The 8,299-nt window shown below is 45.3% G+C and overlaps 1 protein-coding gene across 1 annotated transcript in view; it reads left to right on the top strand.

Moving 5' to 3' along the window:
* The first annotated feature begins 6,228 nt into the window (after positions 1-6,228).
* The window catches only part of LOC143151194 (uncharacterized), a 92,719-nt gene continuing 90,648 nt past the window's right edge, over positions 6,229-8,299 (top strand). The window contains exons 1-2 of the mRNA XM_076320103.1: positions 6,229-6,373; positions 6,477-6,589. Coding sequence (XP_076176218.1) covers positions 6,493-6,589 — 97 coding nt within the window. The 5' untranslated portion in view covers positions 6,229-6,373; positions 6,477-6,492. The remainder of the gene's footprint in view (positions 6,374-6,476; positions 6,590-8,299) is intronic.

Below are 8,299 nucleotides of genomic sequence, written 5' to 3'. Positions count from 1 at the left end.
CGAACTCGTCCGTCTCGGTGTAACGAACAGAGATCGGTTCCAACGAAGCGAACGCTCTCCCCTCTGTTCACGGGGCGTGTCACGAGACGCGCTCGGCTTCGTGGAAGAAGCTGTTAACTTGGACATCTTCGCGAGCACGAACGCGAAAAGGGTATCGCGCCGTTGCAGCTTCCGCGCTACGTAGCCTCCGCAGTTTCACCGGCTTCCGTTGGCTCCGTGGTCTGTAATTTGTGCGGTCGTGCCCGGAGGATCCACCCGGGAGTCGTCCCCTGCTCTGCCTTCCATCGTCCTCACGGAATGATATTCTCTCCACCGTCTACCCCGGGCCCCCGTCCCTACCAGGGAAAAAGGTTTCAGCCCGGTCTGATGTCCGGTAGCAGCCACTGGGTGCCGCGCCACTATCAGCTCGCAATTACAACGCCGCAGGCCGTTTTTAATCTCGAACCAGGGCCCGGCAAAAAACGTAATCACTTTTTTGCCCGGTCGCGATTACGCGGTGGAACTCGGCCCCCTCGAACTGGGTCCGCGATGAGCCCCATCGCGCAAAATTGGCGACTCCGCCTCCGCGTGCTCCGGTCCGCTTCGTGGATAACGACCAACCTGTATGCAAATTCGGCCCGGCGCGGCGGAGAATCGGACGTAGGTCTTCACCGGCGGTCGTTTTGCATCGCGTTTTGCCTCGTTTCGGAAATTACGGTGCCCTCGTTGCGTCGCAAAAAGCCAACGGTCGGTGACATTATCGCGGACGGATCGAGCCACGCAGAAAACACTTTCTGACAACTTTTTAATGGCTGGCCTCGTTTGTCCCAATGATCGAGCGTTTGGATAGCTACCGCGTCGTTTCGACCGAGGAGGGTTTCGTTTAGTCGAACCCGGCAGAGGTTTCGTCTGCGTATGTAAATTATAAACGAGAGAGGCCTCGACGACGATTTAATAGCGATTTAGGCTCAGGTTGGCGCGGCTTCGGTACGTTTTGCAATCGTGACGACGCATGGTCGGGAATTACTTGCAGGGTTATAATTTCTGCAAGGTGGATCACGAGATACAGGATAGGGAAATTCTAGGTCATCGGGACAGAGTGGAAGTTTTGGAGTTTCTTGATTCGGGGAAGGAAAATAGTATTGAAGGGTAGTGGAAATGTAGAACATTGTGGAATAGAGGTTCCAGCGACTCCAAGGAAGCTCTATTCACGGTCTCAGGGTTCAAGTTCCTTGGGGAGGAAAAGATAGTACCAGGACAAAATAGAAGTTTCGTACACTGCAAGAAAGCTCTTCTCACGAGTCTTTGAGTAAACGTTCTCGAGTTAGGTGGAAGAAGTAATAACAGGACAAAGTGGAGGTTCCATAGACATTTGTGAACATCTCCCCACTGTGTTCGGGTGAATGTTAGACCAACGTATAGGTTCCAGACACTCCAAAAAAAAAAACTCTCCCTACAGTGTTCGGATGAAAGTTAGATTAGCATGTAGGTACCCGAAGAAACTCTCCCCAGGGTCTCTGAGTCCAAGTTCCCAACTGGGAAGGAAACAATACTACCAGGACAAAATGGAGGTCTCACACACTGCAAGAAAGCTCTTCTCACGAGTGTTTGAGAAAAAGTTCTCGACTTAGGCGAAAGAAGTAAGGCCAGGACAAAGTAGAAATTCCATAAACTCCAGGGAAGCTCTCCCCAAAATGTTCAGATGGATATTAGTCCAGCCTGTAGGTTCCAAGGTACCCGAAGAAACTCTCCCCAGGGTCTCCAGGTTCAAGTTCCCAACTGGGAAAGAAAATCTAGTACTAGGACAAAATGGAGGTCTCATACACTGCAAGAAAGCTCTTCTCGCGAGTCTTTGAGTAAAATTTCTCAACTCGGGCGGAAGAAGTAATAACATGATAAAGTAAAAATTCCATAGACTCTAGTAAAGCCCTCCACACAATCTTCGGACGAATGTTAGATCAACGTATAGGTTCTAGAGACCCCAAAAAACTCTGCTCCGTGTTCGAGTGAAAGTTAGATTAGCATGTAGGTTCGAAGATACTCGAAGAAACTCTCCCCAAGGCCTCCGGGTTCAAGTTCCCAACTGGGAAGGAAACAATACTACCAGGACAAAATAGAGGTCTCATACACTGCAAGAAAGCTCTTCTCACGAGTCTTTGAGTAAAATTTTCGACTCAGATGAAAGAAGCAATAACATGATAAAGTAGAGATTCCATAAACTCTAGTAAAGCTCTCCACACAATCTTCAGATGGATATTAGACCAGCGTGTAGGTTCCAAGGTACCCAAAAAAACTCTCCCCAGTGCCGCCGTATAAAAGTTCTCACCTCGAACGGCGAAAACAACACCACAACAAAGTATAAGTTCCACAAACTCCAAGAAATCTCTCCTGACAGTTACGCAAAATATTAGATCCATCTCCCAGGGACTCCCAGAGCGCTATCCCCACGGTCCGCGTATAAAAGTCGAGAGCCAGCCGGATACACCCAACCCTCGGTAATAATTGATCGCCGCCTCTTGTTCGTAAGTTTTCCCGCGGCTCACCCCCGCACGCGTTTCGATCCCGTAGTCAATGGCGCGTTTACCCGTGCACGTAATGTGCTAGCCGGGTGTCGGCGAAGGTGGAGGCGTCATTGTCGCTGTTTCGTTCGTGTTTCACCGGTTGCGTCACAACGACGCGACGCTACGCGACGCGACGCCGCGATCGAGCATACGGGGGGTGGGGTCGAGAGGGGGGTTCGGTGGCTACGGCATAAATAGAAAGCACCGCGGAATCGAACGGTCGGCGATCATTTGTCAAGTCGCGAGCGTCCGGGCGCACGGGGGCAACGCGGCGCGTCGAGGCGCGTCGAGGCGCGTTGAGGCGAGGCGAGGCGAGGCGAGGGCGACCATCGCGCGTCTAAACGCGCGGATTATCGACGACGAAGAGGAACGAGGCGAGAGAGCCCGAAGAAAAAGACCGCGCGTCTCGCGCCTACCGTATCTCGGCCGGGAGAGTGATATTTCTATCGTCGATGTTGAAGTAGGAACGTGTTAACAATCCCTGGCACGGCGCGCGGCGATTGATGGCCGTGGAAAAGGGGATTTATTAATACCGGCTATTATCACTGTTCGCCGAGTACGCGGCGGCGACAACGACGACTCACTCTATCGATGTTTCCCGCGGACCCATTACGCGAACCGCGACCCGCCTCAACCTTTCCGTGTGCCTTTTCGCGTTTCATCGCGACGGACCGAACCGCCGCGTCGTTCAACCACGCGGAAATCGGAAAAGGTCAAGCTGATTATGCCGGCGACCGTTCGACGCCCGTTTCGACCCGCTTCGAGGGACCGACGGACCTGGATCGCGGGTATCTGGACCTGCGCGTCTGGACTTTCGATCGGTCGTCGTCGAACGAGATCGAATACGTCGAGTACTCAATATTAAAATTATCCGGGGATTGGATCGATTCCGTACAATCGAGGACTCGATTCGTCCGACTTTGGGTGGCTTGAGTTATTCCGATGGGGGAAATTCACGGGGATGGAGATGAAGGGAGGTACTTTGGTGGAAAGTGTACGGGAGAGGAAAAGAGAGTAGGTGAAGGATAGAGGGAGTGGAAAATATGAGTACTTGGGATAATGTATTGTTTGGTTTTGATGTTGAAAGAGGGAAGAGTGAGGTCAAAGGGATATGTGGAGGTAGTGGAGAATATTGATGAATCATTAGGAAAGATTGTGTAGTTTTTGAATTGAAATAGTGGAGAGTGCCGGAGAAGGATGTTTAAAGAGAGTAGAAGGATTGTAGGGAAAGTATTCTTGATATTAAAAGAGGAAGTTATCGAAGAGTGCCTAAAAAGAGTAGAAAGTATTGTAAGGAATACCTGGGAAAATTAACTTCTACTCTTGATATTAAGAGAAGTCATCAAAGGGTACCTAAAGAGAGTAGGAAGTATTGTAAGGAGTACCTGGGAAAATTACCAATTATTCTTAATATTACAAGAAGTCATCAGAGGGTACCTAAAGAGAGTAGGAAGTATCATAAGGAGTACCTGCGAAAATTACCAACTATTCTTGATATTAAAAGAAGAAGTTATCAAAGGGTACCTAAAAAGAGTAGAAAGTATCGTAAGGAGTACCTGGGAAAATTACCAGTTATTCTTAATACTACAAGAAGAAGTCATCAAAGTGTACCTGAAGAGAGTAGAAAGTATTGTAAGGAATACCTGGGAAAATTAACGTCTACTCTTGATATTAAGAGAAGAAGTGATCAAAGGGTATCTAAAGAGAGTAGAAAGTATCGTAAGGAGTACCTGCGAAAATTACCAACTATTCTTGATATTAAGAGAAGAAGTTATCAAAGGGTATCTGAAGACAGTAGAAAGTATTGTAAGGAATACCTGGGAAAATTAACGTCTACTCTTGATATTAAGAGAAGAAGTCATTAAAGAGTGCCTAAAGTGAGTAGAAAATATTACAAGGAACATTTGGTAAAAAGTTACTGTCGATCCTGAATATTAAAAGAAGAAAAGATATGTCATCGAAGAGTATCTACAGAGAGTAGAAAATATTGGATACCTTAGAAGGTATTGTCTACTCTTGAATATAAAAGAAAGGGAAGAGGGTTGCCAAAAAATGCCTACAGAGAGTAGAAGATATTGGATGGATATCAAGACAAATATTACCATTGTTCTCGGCATAAAAAAAAAAGAAAGAGCATCACAGAAGAATACCTAACCAAAATAGAAAATATTGAATAAGTAGAAAAAGAATACACTCTACTCAATCTGAAAGTATTATATTAGCGCGGAACACCTATTCTAAACAAATAAATCCCAGAAAACACACACATACACACGCACACACGGACACACACACACACTAACCCGCAAACTCCGCGATTAGTTTCTTCTCCGTGGACGATCGATCCTCGTGCCCAAAATGGTACCTAAACAAAAATTACCATCTATTCCTAACATAAAAAAAAATAAAGAGCGTCACAGAAGAATACCTAACGAAAATAAAAAATATTGAACAGGTAGAAAAAGAATACACTCTACTCAATCTGCAAGCATTAGCGCGGAACACCTATTCTAAACCAATGAATCCAAGAAAACACACTCATACAAATACACACACACACCACCGCACAAACTCCGCGATTCGTTTCTTTTTCCCCGTACGATCGATCCTCGCGCACGAATCGTCGAATCCGGTGCGTATCGCGTCGCGACGTACCGTGTTACGCAATCATCAGGCGAGATTCGCAGGCGTTCGTCGATCTCAGCTCCCCTTGCGGTAAAGATTACGGGAATCGAGATGTCGATGCGTGGATCGCTTTATTAAATTTTGCGCAACCCAAACGATTTTCCAGCGGCGACAGCGCGCGAGCTCACCGGCCATAAATCACCCGCTACAATGACATCGGCACGACGGTACCAATGGTGCACTCTCCCTGTCTTTCTCTCCGCGAGCGGGCCGCGGCTCTTTCCACGCGGGCACGCGGCCAATCCGCGCGTCGTTTACTTACGTAAATGCCTTCTAACTTGGCCAGCAGGTGACTACGACCCGTAACGCAAAATTGCCAATCCAGGGATCGTTTCGCGGTATTAATTCGTGCGGCTTTGACCGCTCGAGATGGACACCGGGTCGATAACCTGCCTACTCGTTTACGAGAAACAAACCCGTACACCGTGATGCGATATCGCAATTACGCGTATGTAATTTATCAACCCCTACCGTCGTCCACCGTAATACGTTCCGTACGATAGGCAACTCTCGTACCTCCATTATCTGGATCTCTTATTCTGGATCTCCTCTCATCGTACGGTTCTATTATTCAAACGGTGTGTCTATTTCTAGAACGAGCGTGCACCACGCGATGGAAAACATCGCTGACGTTGAGATCGCGGCGAGACGACGGTGGTACCGGTGCCAACACCGTTCCTGCCATTTTCTTCCGTCCATTGAAAACGGTCCCTACTCCGCCTTTCATTTTTCCAATCGAGAGGCGACAGGTTCCACCAACGCCGCCCGGGGAAACTCGATTACACAAGGTTTTCCAGCACGACGATTGCGACTGTTCACGGTTTATCTAATTTACATTTATATGGTCAGATTTTTCCATATTCCTGGAAAGCTGCCATTAATCAAGCCACCGCCGCGCGACGTTGTTACAAGAGACGCGACCGTGTACCACGTTTTTCCACGCGATGTGGAAAACACTCGTCGCGGAGGGAACCAACCGATCATAAATGTTACGAATGCGGGTTTTCGCAGACGTACGAAAGATCTCGGACAAGAGGATTGCGCAACCGCGACGCGATGTTCACCGATTTTTGAACAACGACGAGGAACGTGATTTACAAGTTTTCGGAAGGCTTTCTTCTCACGAGGGGAATCTTCAACTAGACTGGGTAAGAAACTTTTGTTACGTTGGTTTATTATTAGATTGGTCGATAAGTCTTGTTGTTCGATGAGAAATAGAGGTATTATATTCGTTGTTTTTTTTTTCGAAAGATGGTACTACTGTTTGATGAATACCAGTGAAGTTTCGTGTAGATCTTCGAAACGATGGTTTACAAGTTTTTGGAAGGCTTTCTTCTCACGAGGGGAATCTTCAACTAGACTGGGTAAAAGACTTTTGTTACGTTCATTTATCAATAGGTTGCTCGATAAGTCTTGTCGTTCGATAAGGAATGGAGGTATTAGATTCGTTGTTTTATTTTTCGAAAGATGGTACTACTGTTTGATGAACACGAGTGAAGTTCGATTTGTCGACTTATTCGTATATTTACAATTGTACAAAGTTAATGTGTCATGGTACTTTTCTTACAATGGAAGAAACGACAAAACTTATCGAACAACCTAGTGTATTGCCACCACACCGTAGTTAATATCGGTTGGAACGATATGTAGCATTTTCCAATAAGAACAATAGAACTTTGAATCGAAATGAAGTATATTATTGATAGTATATTATTGATTCGAAGAGTTGAAAAATCAGTGTTCCTTAAAAGAAACTTTCAAGATTAAAAAAATGTAACTTTCTCCTATAGTCACATAGTTTCCTCCTACACTTTCTTATTCTTCAAATACAAATTATTCGTGATTATAATTATTCATTATTTACAAATTATTCACAGTTACAATCATTCCCAATTATGCAAACTTTGCAAATCATTCCTAGCTACAATTATTCATAATCTTCAAATTATTCATAATTACAATTATTCGCATTTTGCAAATTCTTCGTAGTTATAATTATTCACAATCTTCAAATTATTCAAAATTACAATTACTAAAAATTATTCACTCTTTGCAAATTCTTCGTAGTCATAATCATTCACAATCTCCAAATTATTCAAAATTACAATCACTCAAAATTATTCACTCTTTGCAAATTCTTCGCAGCTAAATTATTCATAATCTTCAAATTACTCACAATTACAATTACTCAAAATTATTCACTCTTTGCAAATTCTTCGCAGCTATTCACAATCTTCAAATTACTCAAAATTATTCACTCTTTGTAAATTCTTCGCAGCTAAATTATTCACAATCTTCAAATTACTCAAAATTATTCACTCTTTGCAAATCCTTCGTAGTCATAATCATTCACAATCTTCAAATTACTCAAAATTATTCACTCTTTGTAAATTCTTCGCAGCTAAATTATTCACAATCTTCAAATTACTCAAAATTATTCACTCTTTGCAAATCCTTCGCAGCTATTCACAATCTTCAAATTACTCAAAATTACAATTACCCAAATTTATTCACTCTTTCCAAATTCTTCGCATTTAAATAATTCACGATTTGCGAGTAACTCGTAATCACGATTATCGAAAATCAATCTCGTTTTAAAAATCATTTCGTTGCGAGCGCACGCGTTCTCGACGAATCTCGTACCCGCACCGAGAAAGCAGCTCGGGTCCCATACACTCCAGAGCCGCAAAGATGGCGTCCGATCCGGTCGCGAAATTCTCGAGATCCCCGAAGATCGTCGCCGTACGGTTCGGGAACGCGGCGGCGATCCTCGCCGAGACGCTTCACGAAAATAGGCGCGACGATCAATCACGACGCGGAGGATCGAGTTTCCGGGGCCGCGGTCGATAAAATCCGACACGCACGGGGCCATCATTATGAATCCCGACAGCCACTTTATCCCAATCGACGTGCGCGGCCGTGAGGCACTGGAAACGTCCATCAGGAAACGTCGAAACCCGGACGAGCTCACCGTACCACTTGCGGGGGTGGATACACCCTACGGGCACACACCGAGAGGAGCGTGTACACCGTGGACTCGGGTTCTACTTTTTCTTTTCTTTTTTTTCTTTCTT

Source organism: Ptiloglossa arizonensis, chromosome 1, assembly GCF_051014685.1.
Source record: "Ptiloglossa arizonensis isolate GNS036 chromosome 1, iyPtiAriz1_principal, whole genome shotgun sequence".
Taxonomy (NCBI): Eukaryota; Metazoa; Arthropoda; class Insecta; order Hymenoptera; family Colletidae; genus Ptiloglossa; species Ptiloglossa arizonensis.
The sequence above is the reverse complement of the archived record's forward strand: the minus strand, read 5'-3'. Positions and strand labels throughout refer to the sequence as shown.